At 51.4% G+C, this 20,878-nt stretch overlaps 1 protein-coding gene across 3 annotated transcripts in view; it reads right to left on the reverse strand.

The window, feature by feature from the left end:
* Window positions 1-20,878, reverse strand: part of DOCK3 (dedicator of cytokinesis 3) — a 179,051-nt gene that overhangs the window by 37,337 nt on the left and 120,836 nt on the right. For all 3 annotated transcript variants that reach the window (XM_081106290.1, XM_081106292.1, XM_081106291.1), the window contains exons 19-31: window positions 20,521-20,618; window positions 18,450-18,533; window positions 17,115-17,215; window positions 15,081-15,162; window positions 14,717-14,887; window positions 12,769-12,961; window positions 9,385-9,512; window positions 6,975-7,121; window positions 4,677-4,775; window positions 2,862-2,956; window positions 936-1,011; window positions 318-418; window positions 20-78 (exon numbers count right to left, since the gene is read on the reverse strand). In XM_081106290.1, coding sequence (XP_080962416.1) covers window positions 20-78; window positions 318-418; window positions 936-1,011; window positions 2,862-2,956; window positions 4,677-4,775; window positions 6,975-7,121; window positions 9,385-9,512; window positions 12,769-12,961; window positions 14,717-14,887; window positions 15,081-15,162; window positions 17,115-17,215; window positions 18,450-18,533; window positions 20,521-20,618 — 1,434 coding nt within the window. The remainder of the gene's footprint in view (window positions 1-19; window positions 79-317; window positions 419-935; window positions 1,012-2,861; window positions 2,957-4,676; window positions 4,776-6,974; window positions 7,122-9,384; window positions 9,513-12,768; window positions 12,962-14,716; window positions 14,888-15,080; window positions 15,163-17,114; window positions 17,216-18,449; window positions 18,534-20,520; window positions 20,619-20,878) is intronic.

Raw genomic sequence — 20,878 nt, forward strand, 5'->3', positions numbered from 1 at the left:
ACAAGGAGAAAAGACCTACCCAAATTCTGCCACATGCTGAACAGTTCATAAGCCATCATCACACGCATGTCCCCATACCTGGACACAGGAACACAGGAGCCGGTTATTAGTGGGAGAAGGTTCGGGAAGACAGGCTACAACCAGGGGGGCCAGTACTTCAGCACTATTTCTAGCGTTGCCCCGACTCTAAGCCATCTGCCTCTCACTGGGCTCCTCGGGAAGCTGCCCAGGGAGCCTGTGGACATCTGAAGGGGCCTCCCATGGAAACACAAGCCCATCTGGGCATGTGGTAAGGAGGTAAGAGACATATGTCTTACTTATCTAGAATCTTCTTCCTCTTGGCTGAAGTGATGATTTCTAGCTGGAGGCTTGGCTGGTTTATGAACAGAACTGCCAGGCTAAAATAAGAATTCCACACCTAGAGAGACAGAGAGAGAGAGGAACATGTGGCAGCCCAGTCTTCAGCCTTGCAAGAGGGATTCTAAATATACGCATGTAGCACAGAATCCATTTTACAACTTTGAGATCTTGATTTTTTTTCTTTTTAAATATCTTTGCAAATGTTTTTTTCTTTTCATCTTTTTTGACTCCTCTGAAGCCAACAGTGTTAACTCGGGACCGGGGAGCACACTCGGGGACGGCTGGCTCCCAGCACCTCCCGAAGCGGAGCTCGCGCTAGGTGACATTCTAGTCACTATCAAGCTCGGAAGCCATTTGATAATACAAACATGTTGTTAATAATAAAGGAATCAGTGAGCTTTCCCCAGCCCCCAAGCTGACACGTAGCCGAGTCTTTCTCAAATTCCTCACCTGTACAATTGTAAGCAAAATGAAATGGCTGTTTTAAGTAAAACAAAAACAAAAACGATGAGCGTGGTTGGTTTTTGGCTTCCGAGGGTCGTTACAAAGATCGCGGTGGTCTCAGGAGCCCCTACCTTGAAGTCGAAGTCCGTCTCCGTGAAGCTCTTGTGCAGGGCGGAGGACAGGTACTGCACAGTGGTGACTATGACGCTGCAGGGAGGGAACAAAGTGTTGGCAGAGTTAACAGACTCACAATGCATCTGAGAGCTTAGCATCAGCTGGCTACGGCCTGTGCGCGGACTTCTTGAGCACAGCGTGCTCTCACGTAAGATGTGACTATAAAGAAGAGAGAGATGGCACAACCCGCACAGAAAATCAGGCTTGGAGAAACGCCCCATTGTCGGCAGAACAGCACAGGGCAGGAGAGGGCTCTGGCCCAGCTCTGCCATCATTGGCCTTGGCACTCCTCTCTGGGCCCGTTTCCCTGCCTACAAAAGGGGGCAGGTGGGGTTTGATGGTTTTTTAAAGTTGCTTCCAGTTCAAAGAGTGATTCTAGTGTTTTGGGGATTTCTGGGTAATGAGCCTATATTTTAACCACCAGAGGACTTAGAGTATAACTTTGCTTTTTTACATGATAATGGGGGTTTGTAGTTATTAAATGTCTGTATTTTCATCTCTAAGTCATTTGGTTCCAGCCTTTGGTTTAGTTTACTCACCCTTAATTTTAGTTTGGGCACCTATAAGGGTGCTGAGGGGCTGGCTTGCTGGAGCCAAAGGCACAGGTTGAGGTAGAGAGGGAGTAAAACGGAAGAGGCAGGTGAGGGTTTGATTACAGAGGGCCTACTGCCTGGCAAGGGAGCTGATATCTAACAACGACCACCAGGGTTCGATGCAGGAGAGGGGCAAGGCAAAGACAGTGAGTCAGAGAGACGACTCCACCAGCAGAGGGGTGAGATTTGAAAGGTAAAAGCCTTAACAGAGCCTGGCGTGGCTCAGTGGTTGAGCATCGACCTATGAACCAGGGGGTGAGGGTTCAATTCCCCGTCAGGGCCCATGCCCGGTTGCAGCTTGATCCCCAATGAGGGGCATGCAGGAGGCAGCCAATCAATGATTCTCTCTCATCACTGATGTTCTCTCTCCCTCTCCCTTCCTCTCTGAAATCAATATGTATCTTTTTAAAAAGCCTGAAAAGAAGAGGCTGTGCTTGCAGGATGGGCTGGGGAGCCTGGGAAGCTCCGAGGAGAGCTGAGAGACGGAAACGAGAGGGAGTCAAGTGGAAAACCCACTGTGTGAGGAAACAGCTGTGTAACTCTGATTATAAGCACTCCCTGCTCTGTTCTGCATAAAATGTTTGCAGTTTTGAACACAGAAGTAAAGGGCACTATCCCAGGTAAAGTGGAAAGGCCGCGGAATGCCAACTCGAAAGGCAGGTCAGCGGGCGGAGGCAGTGGCCAGCGGCCGTCCCGAGTGGAGGGGGACCGGGTGAGGCTGCACTCTCCTCCGGCATCACTTCTCTGGTGTGTCAGTGAGAAGCTCAGGCTAGAAACACAAACACGGCAGGCGGCCTGGGGCCAGCCAGAAGCGGTCAGAGCCGCACAGCCCGGCCTCAGGGGGCACTGAGCACTGACTGTGGGAGCGAGCGAGCGGTGTCTGGCCCACGACACAGGCCAAACCAAGAGCGGGTGTGGGGGGGGGGCACCGCAGGAAACTAGAGCCTCAGAAGCCAATGGGCCACCCCACAGGCTTCCTCAGAAAGACCCCTTCTCTGGGCGGCACATGTCACACCCCCCTCTCCGTTTCTCCCCTCACCGGGACGTCATCTGCCAGGCACCCAGGCTCAATTAAGAAAAGACACAAACTATCTTTGATTCTTTCTTCTCTTTGAACTTATGGTAAATGGTCAAGTCCTGCTTACTGTGCCTAAAACATTTTCTTCACATTCGCCCTCTCCTCTCCGTCCCCAGGGCCTTGGCCCCTTTCTGCTTTCTCTCCTGCACACACACGCTCTCCTCAGTCTGAGAACAACTCTGGATGCTAGTGCGAGGCCCTTCCACACTCACTTGCTTGTGAGAAGTCTCATCACCATCCAGTCCCGAGGAAAGACGCTCATCTTCATCAGGTTCCGGAACACACAGAAAGTCTTCAGCAGGAATTCCTGAAACAGGAAGGACGTGCGCCATGGCCCCGCCCCCCTCGCACTGCGGCGCGTTCCCAGCAGTGCTCTCTGGGCCTCTGGGCACGAGAACGGGTCTGACCCGCGGGTCCCAGTCTGGCTCCCTTTGGGGCGGCTTCTCTCAGAGTGAGTTCTAGGCACTCTCACAGGTCAGACATGGGAGCAGATCCCAACGGGGCAGAACGGAGGCAGCCCAGCCAACAGCCCCAAGCCTCGGGAGGCTGGACTGCAGAGGAACTGCTACCCCACTGCGCCTGGGGTCTCACTGTGGGTCACGGCCCCTGAGCACTGGGTTTTCAGAATCTGCCGTCTGGGACGTTAGGGACACGTCGACAGGAGAAGCACGTCAGGAGTGGCAGAGGGAGGCCCTCCAAAGACGGGCTCCTGCAAGGCCGCGAGGAAAGAGTGGCGACACGGATCGCTGAGGCCGGCGGCAATCCCCGGAGGGTGAGTCAGGAAAAGTGACGGAGGCCCAGGAGGAGCAGTGAGCTTCTCTGTGTGAACTCCCCCAGCCGCCTCCACGGGAGCCTCGAAAACCAACAGCTGCGGAACCGGAACCGGTGGCCTAGCAGTCGCTGGAGGGGCAGCATGGCTGTGGAGCTCCTGGCAAAGGCCATGCCATCCCCAGAGAACTGCTGCCTTTGATTTATTTGGGGGCCACCCAGGAAAGCCCCACTCAGAGGACTCATGTGATCCGGCCAGAGCTCACTCAGTGAGAAAAGCCTTATCGCTAGGGCATTTGCTGGGAAAAAATCAGTCATGATAACGTAACATCCCAGCTACACGAAGCAGCCGTATCAGTTGGGACAAACGAGATAATGCCCACGACACTTGAAAGAAAAATCTGGGGCCCTGGCCGGTGGCTCAGTTGTCAGAGTGTCACCCCACACACCGAAGTACTGCACGTGCGATTCCTGGTCACACCTAGGTTGTGGGTTCCACCCCCAGTCAGGGTGCGTACGAGAGGCATCCGGTGGATGTTTCTCACATCGATGTTTCTCTTCCCTCTCTCCTCCTTTCCCTTCCACTCTCTCTCAGATCAACAGGCACATCCTCAGGGGAGGATTTAAAAGGAAGATCTGGGAAACGAGATGTTCACAGCGTTCCATGAAAAGCTCTGGCATATCCCTGGAATCTAGAAGGTCACACTTACGTACAGGGCTGCCCACATTCCCGGGAAAGACCGAAAAAGCCCAGTACCTCACCTCTGGCTGCCTCAGACCCATTTCTCTGCGCGACCGCCTCAGGGCTCAGGATCCAGAGTCTGGCAGCCAATGGACAGCGCTCCCTTGCTCTCTACGACATCTTCCAGAAATATGTTTTACTGGGGAAGGGCTGTCACCGTTATTATTACTGTAGTTACTGGACAGGGAAGCCGGGTTTGCAGGGGCAACAGAGAAGGCACCGGAAGGGAGGAGGTCTGGTGTGCGGCCGGCACGTGTGGGCCAGAGTAGCTTCCCGTAAAGACACGTGGTCACACGGTTGCCGTCAGGGCAAACCTGCCAGCATTTCGGGGTCTGGCTGCATGGGACTGCTGACTCTCAGCCTCCCAAAGCCATCGGTCGGCTGGGAAGAGCGGCTGCGACTCTCACACCCTGCAGTCCTGGCCTGGTCCCTTGCCCTTGTCCCTGGCAGGGGACAGCCCCTGCAGTCTCAGCCACATGCTGCCCCCTGGGTGGAAGGCACGTGCTTTGCTGCCCACCTTGAGCTCATCTTTGCTCTGGAAGTTGTCCAGGAGGTGCTGGTAGTGGGTGTCGCACATCTGGCGGAGCAGCGAGAGAAGGCAGGACACATACTCACCCTGGGGAAACCCGAGAGACACTTAGCACAGACCATTACAAGGGACAACCCCAATCCACAGAGGGGAGGACAGAAGGGAGGGTCTGAGATGGCCCCATGATCATGAAAGGGGAGGCGACAACTCTGGCCCTTACAGGGAGCTTTCCTTTCTGCTAAGCGAGGCCTGGAGGGCGTGGGAGTTGTAGGGAGGTTTCTGCAGCGGGGCTGGTTGAAAACCTTAACCTATAACAGTGATGGCGAACCTATGACACGCGTGTCAGAGGTGACACGTGAACTCATTTTTTAGATTGATTTTTCTTTGTTAAATGGCATTTAAATATATAAAATAAATATCAAAAATATAAATCTTTGTTTTACTATGGTTGCAAATATCAAAAAATTTCTATATGTGACACAGCACCAGAGTTAAGTTAGGGTTTTTCAAAATGCTGACATGCCGAGCTCAGAAGGTTCGCCATCACTGACCTATAATCAAGAAGCACCACACGGTAAGATGAGGTTCCCGTTTTTCTCCGAGGACAGTTTGGGACACAGTCCTTCGTTACTATATGAGGCCCGGGCACCAAAGAGAAGTCTGGAGGGGCCACTTGCATCAGGGTGCTCGGCCCTCTTTGAACAGAATTCGGATTCTGCCCATCCTGCTGGGTCCTTCCACAACCAATTACTTGGGGACCTCCCAGACTTACATGTGGTTAGTGGACCAAGCAATTGGAACATAGTAGGTCAACATAACTGTCTGGAAAGTACAGGAATCAAAACTGACCTGTATGAGAAGACAAGCTTTGGGCTTTAAGAGCAGTGAAAATTTAAAGATAAAAACGGAGTCTTTAAACTTTCTTCAAATTCCAAGTGGGGCATGTGGGAGAAAACCCTGCTGTCAGGACTCCAAAAACTTCCACCGCCTCCCAGCAGTGGGCAGCGGGGCAGCAGTGGGCAGCAGGTGGGTGGTGGGCAGTGGGCACGGCCTCCTTGTGGAAGAATGCCTCCTCAGAAAAAAATGGAGCAAAATGACTTCCTTCGGACTATTTTCAAATGTCTTAAACTCATGGGAACTTGCCAACAGTTTCTTAGTCTCTCAAATCCTTTCTAGACCCCCAAGACTATTATACATATATGTATGTAAGACATAGACACGTACTAGTACGTGAGCCTCAGGGTTATCTGAAAAATGGGAATATACCAAAATTCCTAGATCGACTGTAAGGATGAGATGAGCGCACCTGAAGCATTTAGTGAAAGGCCCAGCACATAAAAAGTGCTCTCTAAACTCAGTCATTATCAACTTCATTAAACCTACATAAGATGAAACGCTCGGTGAGTACTGCTCATAAATGAGTTAATATTTGTAAAGGGCGTAAAGAGGGCCGGGCCCACAGCAAACACTGTGTCGCTGTCAGCGAGAACGGGTTAACAGGACATGTAGGTGTGTATGTGTCTGCCTACAGTGAGGGCGCCCTCAACAGGGGCACTGACGGGAGTGGACATCCGTCGCCAGCCCAGTGCTCCGGAGCGCTGGCCTGCCCTCTGCTCGCCCGGGCCCGTGGAGCGCGGCTTGCCCCCACAGAGGGCTTTCTTCGTAGCGATCACTGTCATCTGCCACCTGCCGACTGGAAGGTCCCAGGCCATGCCCATCCCGCTCCAACCCGGGCACAGGAGAGGGGGCTCTGGGGCTGCCTCTCTGGCCTCCTGAGAGGCTTTCCCTGTTTCTCTTCTCGTTCCCTCGCGGAGGGAGTGCCAGCGCGATCCTACCGCATCGCATTCTTCCTGAGGCCCGACACTGAGGTGCACACTTTACAGAAGGAAGCAACTGACCTGCAGATTCAAGCGAATTCTGAGAAAGCCCTTCTGCTGGGCACAGCATGTAGGAGAGCCTGTGCCCAGAAGTCTGCCTTTCACCTGCGGCCTCGCCCGTCTCACTGCATCTCTGTCTCACCCATTAGAGGACTGACGTGGCTCAAAGGCAAAGGCCAACGAAGACAGCGTGCAGGGGATGGGCCAGACACGTCCTCTGGTCTGCCCTGCAGCGGGCTGCTGTGTGAACCTGGAGGCTCAGGGGGAGATGGGCGAGAGGGGGAGGGAGACGCAGCATGCTGACGCCATGCGGGGCAGCGGAGATGGAGGAGGTGTGCGGTGAAATGGGGTTGGTGTGGAGGAGCCCCGGGTTAGACAAGAAATAGGAAACCTGATGTTAGTTACTAACAGTGATCTCGGCTGTGCACTGCGGGCACCGCTGCCCTCTTACCGCCTCCTGAGCGTGCGATTTGCTCATGATGGTGAGCAGAGTCTGCAAGAGCACGTCCAGGAGGCTCTCCACCATCATCTCTACCTCCTCCATGACGTCCGCCTCCTGGAGCGGGCGCAGAGAGCACACGGTTAGCACAGGCCGGCGACGCAGCCGGCAGCACTCACTAGGTCAGCCACTCGGGACTGGTCTCGGGACTGGATTCTCCACACGGCTCTCGGCCTCACTAGCAGGAGCATCAGGGAACCCGGGCACTGGCTCTGAGAAGGTGGGACACTGGGCGCGGATGCCCAGGATGGTGGCTGAGGCCTTACCCAGCGCCACCTGACACCCACCTGACACCCACAATTCTGAACTGCAGGCAAACACGTTAATCTCAGTACACAGGACAGAAACCAAGGTCCCGAGTTAGGGGTTTTCTCCATTTCCCTGTCAATGTCAGGAGAAAGCACAGTGCTGCCGACCAACGCTGAGCAGCTGTGCGGGCAGCACCTCCACCACTGCCAATGCACACAGAGGGTCCTGGTCTTTCTGAAGACGGTCTCCTTCTCAGGGTTTCCTCTCTGGCTGCTTTGTCTCTGCCAGCCGGGCTGCTGCCAGGTGTGCCTGGGCCCCCTTCTAGCTCCTCAGCTTCTCGCGCATGGGCGCTGGTCCCCCCGGAGGAGCAGCCCCCGGAACACGGAGCATGCCTCCCACAAGGCTGCCTCCCAGCCACGAGGCTGAGCTCAGGACGAGCCTGTGCTATCCCTTTACAGAGCTCCCACATTCCATCTCACACCCCCTAGCTCAGTTCCCATTATCTCACAGAAACCCCCACGGCCCCTTCTCCAGCCTCTTTAGGTTATCACTGGTCCAAATGTCCATCCATCCATCACTCACTAAGCATTTATCACGGGCCAGCCACTGTCTGAGGACAGGAGTGTACAGAGGTGAACAAGGAAGAGAATCCCTCTGCTCTCGCGCAGCTGCAATCGCGCTCCTCCCCCACCCGCCTGCTAGTGTTGGCTCCATGGCACCCGGCCCGATCCACATGAAGAATCGGAGCAGCTCTTGGGCCCATCTTGTCTCTCATCTGCTGGACTGATGGTCACACTCTTACCTGTGATGCCTCTTTGAGAAACTGTAAGCGATTAATTGGACCGAACTCTCTAGCCCCACAAATACAACCAGACCATCTCCTTTAGGCTTTTATCTGTTCCTCCTCTTCCTTTTCTTTTATCCCTCAATCTTTCTCCTTTTTTTTTTTTTTTTTTTAGCAATAAGCCTCCCACTTGCCAAGTCTGACCTTGGTCACTAGGAGACCTTATGCACCGTGCGGCCTCTCTGCCAGGCCTTGCCGGGAGCCAAGGGCGAACCACAGGACCCTACACCCTCACAGAGGCTCTGCCACGCTGTGCCAGCACCAGATGGTACTTCAAGTCTGGATACCAGACCACCCCACTGGGTCCCTGTGTCCTGCGCAAACCAAGCACACTCTTTCGGGCACCTCTCCGGTGCACGGCTGGCCCAACCGTGTGTTCCTATCACCTGGCCACTGGCCGTCATTTCCAATGCACTTGACATTTTATTTCCCAGGAATCTTATCTCAACTTAATAAGGTGGTGTAATAAAAACTCATTTTTGTTTTTAATTTATTTCTTTATACTTTCCTATATTTTCCAAATTTCCTATAAGAAATGTAAATTTCTTCTACTATCATAAATACATATAGTAAATATCATTAAAATAAATGATTCATGCCTGATACGTGTCTTTCATTCCCTTCCTCCCCTTCCACCACAGATTTTTTAAAAGGAAATATAAAGAAAGAAAATAGGCACAAGCATTGAAACCTCCCTCTTCAAGCACAGCTGCACCAGCCGAGGCTCAGTGCGCCTGTGGCAGCATTTGCTGTATCTCTCACCCCCTGGCCTACCCGGCAGGCGCAGGATGCCATACGGGTGGGATCAGGCTGCCGGGAAGCTGCCAGAAAGTCTGAATGAGCAGCTGCCTCCCAGCCTGCTCACCCCCGTCCGTGCGGAGCCCCCTCAGGGCCCTCAGAACCCTCAGGACACTCAGGAACCCAGAACCAACGCGGCTGACGGCAGAGCCGGCCCAGGACTGGGCTTTCTGCTCTACAGACAACGACGCTTCTGGGTGGACTGAGGGTGGCCTTACGGTAGTGAAACTTTCAAAAACAGCAAGACTGAGCTGAATTGTGTTGAGTAGCCTGCTGGGCACACACTGGCCTCCTCACTCGGGCACCTTCCTGTCACCGATGAAAGCTTCTCTGACTGAGAAGTGTACAAAGCGCTCTTTGCTGGTCTGCCTCTGGCTGGGGTAACCCCAGTCGGGGCAGAGCTGAGGGGGTTGGGTGTGGGGCCACTACCAGAGAGCTGGTCTTGACGATGGAGAAGATGCTGCCGAGAATCCCTGAGCAGATGAGCAGCTCTTTCTGCTGCCGCAGGTGAAGGTGGATGTGATGCAGAACCACGGGGAGCAGGATGCGGCGGGATTCTGGGGGAGGAAACACAAAGGTGAAGGAGCCCTTCAGCGGGAAGCAGCCACCGCTGAAGCCAGTGGCAGGTGGGGCTGGGGCTGAGGCCACGCTGGAGGCCACACCCTCCCCTTGTGCAGACCTAGAAACCCACTTCCGAGCACTTTCAGATCCCCCAGCATTGCCCTGCCAGCTCTCTCTGTCTTTCTCTGGTCAAGACTTAGTGTCTGTGGCACTGTGTGCAGGGTGAGTGTGAAGACAGCGCTTCCAAATGAAAGCTCCTTCCTGACTAGACTCCAAATAAAGGCTTAGCCTCTCGTGAGCCTGCCGCTGAAATGCCACTCCAGTTCTACGAGCTGCACTGACTGAACCTGCACACTTGATCAGATTGAACGGTCCCTCTTCCCAACGCCTGGCTAGGTGTCCTGGCACACCGGGCCCAGCACTTACTCTGTGCAGCCATTAGCTTGCCTCACTGCCCCTCCGGCTTGTGGGATGCTAGGTGTGAGCAAAGCAAGAACAGGACAGAAGCAGGACTTTGGTCCTAAGCCTTTGATAATTAGCTAACCCTATCGCCAATCCTGCTTTTCTTTTCTCCTCATTGTTACTCACACAGCACTGTCATCAGGAGGTGACTGACTGCTCAGCACCTGAGTTCAGGAAGGCTACTCTACTAATTCGCTCTGAGACAGTGGTTCTCAACTTTGGCTGCACGTTAGAATCACCTGGGAATCTTTTAAAAATCCTGATTTCTGGGCCTCATCCTCCAGAAATGGCCTCCTCTGCATTTACTCACAGTGTGGTGACAACACAGTGTAAAGTGTTTCTGGGCCCTGCAGGTCCCACCACGCCTGGCCAGCGCAATTCAGTCAGATGATCAGTAACACAAAGATCCATAGCATTTTGGATTGATTGTGCATATGTCACCATAGTTAAGTGTTCCAGATGAAATTCAGAAAGAAAATCTGCCAGCCAAAGACAAATGACATGACACATGGAGATTTGGGGACTGCCTTGCCAAATACTTATTAGAATATGTTCCAATAACATGGACTGACAGCTATCCTATGTTTAAAAAACATGCTTGATGCCCGGCCGGGTGGCTCAGTGGTTGAGCATCGACCTATGAACCAGGAGGTCACAGTTTGATTCCCGGTCAGGGCACATGCCTGGACTGTGGACTCAATCCCTAATGTGGGGCGTGCAGGAGGCAACCGATCAATGATTCTATCATTGATGTTTCTCTATCTCTCCCCCCCCTTCTTCTCTGAAATCAATAAAAATATATTTAAAAATAATAGTAAAAAATAAAAAGATGCTTGGCTAAAAGCGAAGTTCATAATCTATTTTGTAGAACAAAACACCAACCAAGCAGGATGACACAACCAACAGTTGCCGCAGAAACAGCAGTTTTTTACTAGAATCTGCTGAGGATCAGACCAATGTGCTCTGAGAATGAGTGCTGGTTAAATGACAGCACCGGTAGAAACCCTGCTTCAGGGAAGACCTACAACTCAGACATTCAATGGGAGTGAGATGCAAATGAAGACGCGGTGGCTTGTCATCTCCAAACCTAATCGCTTTTTAGGAAGATGGCACCGAAAGCTGAGAAGGAAGCCCCTGCCCCTTCCTCCCAAAGCCGAAGCCAAAGCAAAGGCTTTGAAGGCAAAGAAAGCAGCGCTGAAAGGCGTCCACAGCCACACAAAAAAGAAGACCTGCACGTCACCCACCTTCCAACAGCCAAAGACACTAGGCTCCGAAGGCCCCAAATACCCTCAGCAGAGCGCCCCCAGGAGAGACAAGCCTGCCCACGGTGCCACCATCACATTCCCGGACCACCGCGTCAGCCATGGAGACAGAAGACACAAGACACTGTGTTCCTTGCGGACGTCAAGGCCAACAAGCACCAGATCAAAGAGGCTGTGGAGAAGCTCTGTGACAGGATGTGGCCAAGGCCAGCACCCTGATCAGGCCGATGGAGGGGAGAAGGCATATGTTCCACTGGCTCCTGACGATGATGGCAACAAAACTGGGATCATCTAGTCCAGCTGCCTAATTCTAAATATAAAAATTTACACTGAAAAAAACAACAACAAACCCAATAAAGTTTTAGAACAAATTTTCTACACGATTATGGGAGGAGCAAGTACACGCAAAAATACTAGAAGAGAAGTGTGTCAGTGAGAGCAGTCTGCTGTCTCCCTCCCCGACACTGAGAAAGCATCTTGCTCAGCACAAAGCTCGAGAGTGACAGCGTCCTGGCCTCAGTGACAGTGCCCCGACCTGATCACACCTTCAATCCGGCAGCTGGTGAGGAGAGCGTGTAACCTGAACAGAGACCGAAAGAAAAGCGGATGTTCTTGGTGGCGGCTTTCCATCAGCAAGACGCCACTAACGAGCTAAGTTCAAGAGAACACTCGTTACTGTGCAAATGTGTGTAGCGCTGGGCTGTGAAATTATTGCTGTTATATTTCAAAAGTCAAACTTAAAATTTTTTATTATAAAACATTCTAATGATAAAAATTCAGTAATTGATCTGCTAGCATTTCCGACTGTTCCTGTGCCCTAGAAGTTTCTCCTATGCTCGTGCTACTCAAAGATCAGACTCACATTGACCTTAACATCTGCCCACAGAGAACTTGGTACCGCTGCAAGTTGCTCATGTTGAATGTGGATTCGGGTTTGATGCTGGCGGTTCGTTCTGAACAGCAGCCTGGCCTGCTGGTGGTGTTTGTTAGGCTGCCCTGACCGGTCTGGGGGTGTGGAGGGCTCCCTGTCCATCTCTTTGTCTAATCCCAGAGGCTCCTTCACAGAGAGGAAAAGCAATCTGTCTGACTGGCGAGACCAGAATCGGGAAAGCACAGAGGGTCCTCAGGGGCCCCCTCAGGTTCTTTTAATTTCCTCAATTTATCTGTTCCCCTTGGGCCGGACCCTTCTCTCTGCTCCCCCTCCTTTCCCTCTGTGGCCCCCCCTGCTGGAGGTGTGGCAGGCCCATTCTTGGCAGCAGGCTAGACTTATGGGCCTGGAGTTGCTCTGCAGGCCATGCCACGTGGGTCTCTAAGAATAAATTGTGAGTGAGGCAGTAGTCCTATGTCTTGTCTGCATTCTTGAACTTAAAAGTTTTTATTGCCAAAAATTATAATTATAGTTTATCAAAAAGACTGCATCTAAGGGCTACTGGCTTCTTATGTGACGGCTGATAAAACTGATCCTGTGATCACCACGTGGCTAGCACCCTGCAAAGGTGACTCTGACTCTCATCCCAACTTGACTTACCCGAGAAAGAAAACAGACGGCTGTCCACAGTCCTGGCGATGGACTGCAGCTTCACCACGTCCATGGACTGCCCGATGTGCACTGTGCTGGGCATGCTCCCCAGGGTCCCTCTCACAAACTCGGCCACCTCCTGCACGGTGAACATCTGCAGCAGCTCGTCAAAAATGGTGGGGAAGGAATTGAGGAGTGCGGCCTGCAGAAGCAAGTGAGGCTGAGGTTAGCTCGGGGGCAGTGTGTTTCTATCGTGCGCGCTCAAAGATACAAGGCGGTGAGAGGGTGAGAAGGCACTGCGGGCCCTGTTGTGGTGGGCTCTCCCCTGGCCTTTCACTCCAATGCCAGGAGGTAAGAATGGCATCATCCCCATTTTACAGATGAGAAAACTGAGAACTAGGCAGTAACTCACCCAAGGTGCTGTGGCAGGTAAGTGGTAAAGCTGGGACATGGAGCAGGGAGAGCCAAAACGGAAATCAAAACAAGAGAACTGACTGGGGCCAGGCCACTTGAAGCTTTCATAACTTGCCAGGGCATTTGCTGGCAAGAGAAGGGACTATAAAATGAAGTCAGCTCAACATGGCTTAATATCCATGTTGTTTTTGCTTATAAAACGGATTCAAATGTTTGTTTCTGTCTCTGTGATCAAGCCCTTGACCTTCCAAACTCAAGCCAAGAGCCTCTCAAGGAGAGGGCGGCGGGAAGGGCCGAGCACCTGCACGCAGCGCTCACCAAGCTCTGCTCAGAGCCCTGCAGCCCGCAGCCAGCTGAGAGCGGGACCATTTCCCCAGGACAGAGACATTTATTTGAAAGCACTAATATGAAGACTTTATTTCCTTCATATGTGATGCCTGGCGGTCTCAAGTGTAAATCTAAAGGATGAAGAATGCATGGACTTGTTCATGAACTCTTGAGGACTTTTGACGATGTTGGCATCGAGTTCAGTGACCTAGCTGTAGCTGGCCTGGGGAGTGTGTGTTCTTGGAGACTTCTCTTCTAGAATCTCAGCTCTGGAAGACCCATGAGGTGGCCCCTTGAGGACAATCTGATGATAATTCCAGAGCCTCTGGGAGGCAGAGTAGTGTAGGAGACAGACAATGGTTTTTGGAATGAGACAGACGTGAGTTCAAATCCCAGCTTTACCGCTTACCTGCCACAGCACCTTGGGTGAGCTACTGCCTAAGCCTCAGTTTCTCATCTGTAAAACGGGGACGATGCTATTACTTACCTCCTGGCATGGGTCTGAGGAAAAAACTAGGTGTATGGAGTTTGTTTCTAGTAGGAGGCCTGGCACACAGTAGGCTTTCAATAAACACTGGTTCTCATTCTTCTCTCTTCTACATGCAGGTAGCATGAAGGAGGCTTCCCACTTCTCAGTCCTCTTACACCATTAACCCAAGACGTACAAAGGGAAACGGAACCTCGCCTAGAGACAGGAGGCGAGAGGGCACGCCGCCTAAGAGGCAGGCGGGGGGGAGGCTGTTTCCCTTGGCTGACTCATCAGGCAGTAGACACTGGCCTGGAGTGAGTGGGAGTTTATGGCACTGGGACACAGGTCTGCATGCTGCAGTCTATGCTCAGGCAACCAACCGATGTGTCTTCTTACCTCTCTCTCTCTCTCCCTGTCTCTCCGCCCCCCCGCCCCCCCCGCCTCCCTTCCACACTCTCTGAAAAGCAATGGGAAAAATAACCCTGGGTGAGGATTAACAACAACAAATAAATGAAGAGGACGCCTGAGAACACAGCTGTGCTCCTCTGCCACACGCCACTGGGATGCTTTATGTTTGGCAGCTGGGCCACAGCTGGTTTTGAAGTAAAAGCAGCTTTCCGTTCGAGTAGGTACTTTCTTGTAAACCACCCCTTACCCAACACACAGGCGCCTGGAAACCAGAGGACAAAGAAATCACCAACTCAGACAGACAAGAATCCGCATCAACGCTCCCCTGCAGCCACAGACCTGCGTGAACAGGAGCGTCTCTGAGTTTCTGCTGTCCAGACTGAGAACAAAGCGGATGGAGTGGAAAAGTTCTTGGATGCTGGACCGGAACTGCTCCTCTTCCATCCCACACGTGGCTCTCGAGTACAGGATCCTGGACTGCACGATGAACTTGAAGAGGTACTCCAAGGCCTGGAGGTGTGGGCACAGAGGGATGGGAAGGTGCTAAAGATGGTCGGGAACGAACACAGCAGGGAACGAAGGGCAAAGGAACAGTGAATTCTACACTAAAATCAGGTGATGGACAATTCCAACTTGGAGACAAGCATTTCTTTTCTTTCTTTCTTTCTTTTTTTGACTTTTCTGGAAGTCAGCCAGTAGTTACCCGCATGGCTTCCTGGATGTGGTCCTGCCGAATCAGTTCTGCCGAGCAGTCCATGTACCACTTCAAACAGCGGATGAGCTCCCTGGGGGAGAGAGCAGTCCCAGGAACCCACTTTAATCCACACGCAATGCAGCCTGAAATGTTTTCAGCCCCGAATCAGCCACACAGGAAATAACACCTGCTGCTGAGCTAGACGGAGCAATAGGCCCACTGCCGCTGGGAGATGCTCGGATTGTCTGAGACCGGACAACACTCCCAGTCCACAAGAGCTGCCACATTTCAAGCAGCAATTACAATCACTCCTATCACGCTCCCTGACACACATTTCTTCTCTGATTACGAGAAAGTTTTCCCAAAGTCTTGGACTGTCTGTATTTTTGTTTTGTCTAAAACTGCTGTGTCTCTACAACATACAACCGTGACTAGTGAATAGTAGACTCTGAATAAAGGTGCAGAGTCCCGTGTGCCCCTCCTCGCTCAGCCTTCATCCCCTCTACTTTATTTCCTCAGGAGCCAGGTCAGTCGAGTGGAACAGGACCACAGGGTCAGAAGGCCTGCACGGTCACGTGGCAACAGAGCAAGGGGTCAGGCGTGTGGGCCCTGGTGAGACAGCAGGGCTCACACAGAGCCTATCAGCCTCCAACTCGGCATCCTGGGGCAACTTAGATGATCCTCTGTGCCGCATTCTCTCATTTAAAATATGGAGAAAACAACCGCACATCTTGAAGTTACTGGGAACACTAATGAGGTGACGCGTGTGAAACGCACAGTGCCCGCTCTCCGAAGTGACATAGAGGGTCAGAGTTCCAGCGACGCCACAGCCTCACTATCCTTGGGTTTTACTTATATTTTTGCAAAATTGTGCTAATTCCTTCTATAGAAAAAGCAAGACATATTTCTGGCAGCTTTGACACCTATGAAGAAACTATGGTTTAAAATGTCAGCTGAAAACCCACAGCTTTTTTTTTTTTTTTTGGCAGAAATAGAGAAAAAATTTCATATGGAATCTCAAGGAACCCCAAATAGCCAACACAATCTTGAAAAAGAACAAATTTAGAAAACTAACACTTCCTGATTGTAAAACATAGTACAAAGTTATAGTGATCAAAACAGTGTGGTACTGGCATAAAGACAGACATCTACAGCAATAGAATGGCTCAGAAATACACCCTTGCATGTAAATGGCCAAATTATTTTTAACAAGGGAGCCCAGACTACTTAATGGGGGAAAGAACAGTCTTTTCCACAAACTATATTAGAAAAACTGGGTATCTACATGCAAAAGGATGAAGTCGAACTCTTATGTTAAACAATAAACAAAAATTAACTCAAAATGGATCAAAGACCTACACGTAAGCGCTAAAACTTTAAAACTCTTAAACAAAAACAGGGATAAAGCTTAATTACATTAGACTCAGTAATGATTTCTTGGGTCTAACATCAAAAGCACAGGACACAAAATAAAAAATAGGTAAACTGGTTTACATCAAAATTGAAAACTGCATCAATGGACACAAGCAACAGAGTGAAAGGCAATGGGAGAAATCCCTGCAAATTACATACCCACAGGGGTTAGTAGCCACATATATAAAGAACTCCCACAGCTCAACAACAAAAACCAAACCACCTGATTCAAAAATGGGAAAAGGACTCGAACAGCCTTTTTTCCAAATGGTCAATAAGCATGTTGAGAGATGCTCACATCACTAATTGTTAGAAACATTCAAATAAAAACCACAGTGTGATTCCACCTCACAACCTTTAGAAAGGCTCCTATAAAAAAAAATCCCAAATACAATAAATAAAAAAAAAGAAAGGAAGGAAAAAGAAAAGCAAACAGACAGAAAGTAACAAGTGTTGCCACGATGTGGACACCGGAACCCTTGTGCGCCGCTGGTGGGAATGGATAGTGGTGCAGCCACCATGGAAAGCAGCGTGGTGGCTTTTCAATGAAGGTGAAAAGGTCAGGTGACCTTCTTTTAAGCCTCTTTCTCTTCACACTCCAGTCCTGATAAGGATGCAGACGGAACTTACTTGTATGCCAAGGCTCCAGCGAAGTGCTTCTGGATGTACGTGTCCATGACAGGCCGGAAGTGGAAATACTTGATGTCTCTGAGCAGGTTGATGATGAACACCTGGCGGAGATACCCAGGTTCACTGGAGGCCTCAGCCCTATCCCCAGCACTAAACAGAACTCTTTCTTCTTCAAGGAATGGCAAACCGTCAGTGTTTCATCTAGTGCTCCCCGTGGGCGGCAAACGTGTGCTTTCCATCCTGAGCCTGAACTGCTGTCTGTCTGCCCTGTTCTTGCCTCTCCTGGACTCCCAATCCAGACCTGGCTCCACGGTCTGCCAGTGTTGCTCCGAGCCTCTTCCTAACAATGCTGGGTACACAACACGATCCAGGGGAAGGCAAAACAATACTCGTGCAGGTGCATAAATACTAATGCATATCAGACCCTTGGGAAAAGGGGGAGCAAGGATTGTCCTCGGAGCCAAATTAGCCAAGAAAGGCTGTGCCCTTCAGAAATGGGGCTGGCCCGCGAGGGCAGCGAGGACAAAGAAAAGGCGAAGGGGCAACTATGCCAGTGCCATTCTGCCTCTGCCCTTGTCTATTGGGTAGACTTGCGAGTATCCGGTTCTCCTTGAATATACAGCCTCCCGTGGGACTGGACATGTTAAGCAAAGTGCATGAAACAGCCTAATCCAGCTGTGGGCAAACTACGGCCCGCGGGCTGGATCCAGCCCGTTTGAAATGAATAAAACTAAAAAAAAAAAGACCGTACCCTTTTATGTAATGATGTTTACTTTGAATTTATATTAGTTCACACAAACACTCCATCCATGCTTTTGTTCCGGCCTCCGGTCCAGTTTAAGAACCCATTGTGGCCCTTGAGTCAAAAAGTTTGCCCACCCCTGGCCTAATCACTGTCCATTCTCACTATGCAGCCTCCTGCAATTCTTGGCTCCCAAACGACTTCACAGAGGGAGGGCCAGCACAAGTGCATCTCTGCTTGTCCTGGGGCTTACGGCCACGTGTGTGTGAAGGAATGGACCGCCTGCTCCCCATGGTCGTCTCTGGGCCTTTGGGTGGTGCAGGCCACTATTTCAGGGCCTGGTAACTCTGCAGCTGTGATGAGACCGAGTATCGGAACCACAAAATTGAGGCCTGGACCTGACCATGCTGCATTCTGCCCAATTGATCTCGCAGGGATCTGCCTGGTCGGTTGGTTGGTCTTGGGTGATTCTCCTCAGTCCCTTTTGTACTGGAAACATCCGAACCTTGTGCTGACTCCCTCTAATAACTTACTTCCCTCCTTTCAAAAACATGTGGCAGGAAGAAGGAAAAGCCTGGAAGGATGAGACTCACCAGAGACTGGAACACCAACAGGCCGTACTTCTCTGTGTTGTCATCCAAAATCACAAAGAGTGTGTCTAAGATGTCCTGCAGAAACTGCAAGGGCACAGACGTCAGGGCTCAGGTCCCGGGGCCTGTTCCAGGCACCAATGCACTGACCTCCCAATAAACAACGTCAAAGACCTAAGGTCTCAAACCACCACTTACAAACAGGCTAAAGGGTTCACGAGGTGGACCTGGGTATGTGCTGACAGCCCAGAGGAACAGAGAGACGCTTCCTGTTGGGAAGGTGCTAAACTTGTAAGGAAAGAGCCAGTACCTAAAAGCCTAGGACATCCGCAGAGGAGAGCAATCTTAGAACAAGACAATCTAGGTGATTCTAATGCCAATTATTTTGAGAGAAAGAGCTCACTTTCCTGGGACCTCAGAAGCTCAGCCGTCCCCTGCTCTCTACAGGCCTAACTCCACATAGGACATTGGGGTGAGGATGTGGCAAGGGACGCCCTCCCTACAGAAGCCATGTTCTGATCTAGAAGGTAGTGGCCCAGAGAGGAGAATGCAGCCTGCGAGGCCCGTCACTGGGGGAAGGGCCCGGAAGCACTGCCTCTTGCTGCTGCTTGTGTTTAGGGCACACACCTTTCTGAGATGCAGACACCAAGGGGAAGAAGACACACTTTGGGATGCCAGTGGTCTTTAAAGATCAACACTAACGTTCTGCTGGTCAGAACGCAATGGGATAATACCATGCTTGCAATTTACTTCAAAAGGATGTAAGGTGGGAGGTGTGGCTAGGGACTGGATGGGCAGGGTTTGCCATGGGCTGGCGCGGGTGTTGAGTACACACAGAACTCTTTATACTATTCTGTCTACTTTTGTGAGGTGTGAAATCTTCCAATAAAGAGTGAAACGCTAGTGTGTTCTCCCCACACTCTCTCTGGCTGGCCTGAGACAAATGACTGGTGCCGAGACCACACCTGCTGGTAGAATGTTCTCCTGTGAGGAGCACAACCAGCTTAAAAGATCACAGGCTCTCCTACTGTCTGTTCACTCGATGATATTGTGAACATGTTCAGAAGGAGAAATGCCCTGAGGATGAATTTATCTTAAGTTTCAAAAACTAGGATGAGCTTATTTGTTAAAGGATCTTTCTAAAATGTATGATACCCTGATCGTAGAATTAAAACAGAGCTCATCCACGACTTCGTAGACGTGCACAGAGGGACACACTGTTCCTGATCTGCAGATGCCGTGCTGTGTGTTATGGAGTCAACGGAGCTGTGAAAGGGAAGCAGAGACAGCGCGTCGCTGTCTGATACTTGTGACGACAGAGCCAAGGATGCTCCTGTGGACAGGCAGCCTCCTGAGAGTCCGTCTCTGTCCGACATTCTGTTGTTCTTGCTCATCTCCAAAAGCACCCCCCTTTCCTCACTGTAGTTCAGTCCATTGTGGGGAATCCACCGGTGGGGCTTTCGCCAGTGGAAGTGCCTGGGGGTTTCCTGAGCTAGAACCAGGGGGGCCACACTCTGCACAGTGTGGAGGAGCCCAGAGAGACAGCTGGGGATGGCGGTGCCGCTGCTGCCTGCTCGGCCATCAGATGGGAATGTCGCAAAGGAACTTGGGGCAAGCGGTGGAGGCAGAGAGTAAGGAGTTTCCCTGCCATGGACGCTAAGGGAGAGACGGGGCAGATTTAGTTCTTCTAGAATCCAGACCAGTGGTTGGCAAACTCATTAGTCAACGGAGCCAAATATCAACAGTACAACGATTGAAATTTCTTTTGAGGGCCAATTTTTTTAAACTTAAACTATATAGGTAGGTACATTGTTATTAACTTAGTTAGGGTCCTCCTAAGTTGGCCTTTGCTAAAAACGTCCTCAATCTGATTGAGGTACGTTCGCTGAGGTCGGCCCCTTCCAACTCTCCCATCCACACTCGTCTTGTGTGCTTGTTTCAGACAGCGGAAAGGCATCAGGCTGGGTGGTGAGAGGGTTACAAAGTAAGGAAACGAGAAAGACCCCAAGGAAGGGAAAGGAGGCCTACAGGAGTGCAGGCAGCACGGGGCATGGGACCTGAGGGGAAGCCAGACCTTAACGATCTCCTCTCCGCTGACGTGCCGCAGCCGCCCCAGGATGTCCATGATCCTGTCTGGAAAGGCCTTCCACTTCAGCAGAGCAAGGAGGTCCACTAGAAAGCAAGCCGGCAGGTGGTGAGCCCTGGCTGAGCCAAGGACAAGCAACACCCACTCTCCCAGACACGGATGGGGGAGGGGGGCTAGGGGGGCCTAGGGAACAGAAACAGCTGTGAGCGTGGCCACAGCCTCTTCAGTGCTGAGATCAAGGCCAGACACATCTGTGAACTCTGGGTGTGCGCTCCGGAGCTGCCAAACACAAGGGAAACCCCAGAGGCTGCTACTGCCAGTGATTCCTTCAGCTTCGATGACAAGG

This window comes from Myotis nattereri (assembly GCF_964212035.1).
Source record: "Myotis nattereri genome assembly, chromosome: 14".
Taxonomy (NCBI): Eukaryota; Metazoa; Chordata; class Mammalia; order Chiroptera; family Vespertilionidae; genus Myotis; species Myotis nattereri.